Source organism: Sphaeroforma arctica (genome assembly GCF_001186125.1).
Source record: "Sphaeroforma arctica JP610 unplaced genomic scaffold supercont1.3166, whole genome shotgun sequence".
In the NCBI taxonomy this organism is placed as follows: domain Eukaryota; class Ichthyosporea; order Ichthyophonida; genus Sphaeroforma; species Sphaeroforma arctica.
Genome location: NW_014037392.1, coordinates 2,254 through 3,931, shown reverse-complemented (window position 1 = coordinate 3,931; position 1,678 = coordinate 2,254). Strand labels below are relative to the sequence as shown.

The 1,678-nt window shown below is 48.1% G+C and overlaps 1 protein-coding gene across 1 annotated transcript in view; it reads left to right on the top strand.

Moving 5' to 3' along the window:
• Positions 1-267: 267 nt before the first annotated feature.
• Positions 268-1,678, top strand: part of SARC_13341 (hypothetical protein) — a gene marked incomplete at both ends in the record, with an annotated part of 3,610 nt that continues 2,199 nt past the window's right edge. The window contains 3 exons of the mRNA XM_014292529.1: positions 268-466; positions 608-1,221; positions 1,560-1,670. Of these exons, the coding sequence (XP_014148004.1) occupies positions 268-466; positions 608-1,221; positions 1,560-1,670 (924 nt within the window). The remainder of the gene's footprint in view (positions 467-607; positions 1,222-1,559; positions 1,671-1,678) is intronic.

Sequence of the window (1,678 nt, the reverse complement as noted above, 5' to 3'; positions counted from 1 at the left end):
AGTGTTGTACGTATGTGTAAATGTGTATTAATTCGTATGTGGTCACATACATGTACATACACACACTCACGAATACACACAGCATATTTGGCGAATACGCGCGCATTTATATTCACAATCTATAACATCATTTTGAATAGTTATCACATATTGCTGTTTGCTCGGCTACAGGTAGTGGTGGTGGCCGAAACACTTTCCAGATACGGAGCTTACGGGAAAAGCGCTGAGATGATGGACTTTGTTGCGTCAACCAGTTCTATAAATAACATGGGTTCTATAAATAGGGCATCTGTTGCTAGCACACCTGACACAAACGTCACTGCACGAGCCAACCCATCCACGGCTGGTAACCATGGCAACGACGGAGAAGAAGTTGCCAAAGGTACAAAGGTTCTCGAGCGCACAGCTACTGGCTCGGACGAGGAGATAGAGGATGATTCTGTAGATATTACGGCAGCAAGCACAGGTAGGATAAATACCCATATATTTGTGCACACATATATATGTATGCTTGTGTATATGCATATATATATATATATATATATATACTGATTTGCAAAGCACATCCATATCGACAATGAAATGTGGCATTATTTCTTGCACGCAGGTACTAAGGAGAGGTCGGATCCCACCGGCACAGCAGAAGCAAAGGAACCAACGGACACTACAGCCACGCAAAGCGATACACTCACATGCACAGACACACGCCTACCAACGCCCCCACACTCACCCCAACACACACACACACAACAGCCGCAACACCCATCCACAGAACAGCCTCGCGTGCACACGCAGCACTCCACTGAGCCACCTCTGCACACGACTCAACCCACACACACCCCAGCACTCACCCTCACCCGCCCCACAGCACCCGAGGACACTTCTGCACCCATTCCGCAGAACCAGGTGCAGGCATCTGGACATGCAAAGCCGGCTGAAGGGCAGAAGGGACCTCCACTGAACAGAGCGAACAGCACCCCGCACCGGTCCAAAGATGAGATCCAGGTGCATACGCCTGTGCCTGGGTCGCCTAATACCTACAAATTCAGGTCCGCGGGGGGGTCGCCAGACCCTCTGCACCAATCAAAAGGCAAAGAATTGGGGCTGGACCAACAGAATGAGTTTGATGAGAAAGCGTTGATGCGATTGGCTGCTGAGCGGTCGCTGGAGGCGCAGAAGGCGTTGGTGGCTGTGGTGGAGGCCTTGATGGACTGCATACAGGTACTAACACTATCACTAAAACTAATACTAAAACTAATACTAACTAATACTAATACTAACACTAACACTAACACTAACTAGTACTAACTCTAACACTAGCACTAACACTAAGTGTATAGGTATGAGCAGCAATAGCACTGAGTGTGTTGAATACAGACGCTGAGTGTCTATTGATTTTAGAAACACTATCACTGAGTGTATACATGTAATAGCAACGTGGTCACTTGCGCGTGTATTGTGCTTCGCACGCATGTGTGCGTTTCTTTTCCTTTTCATCTCAACTGTCTTGTCCCTTCTTTCTCCTGTTCACTTTGCCCTGGTCCTTTTTTTTGGCGCAGGTGCGTCCATGGCGGGCAGTGGTGTGTGCAACGAGGGCTGTACTGAGTGTCATGTCTGTGGCTGGATCGGCAGTGGATTTAAAGCCCTTTCAAATGCAAACCAGCAAGAAGGTACGCAC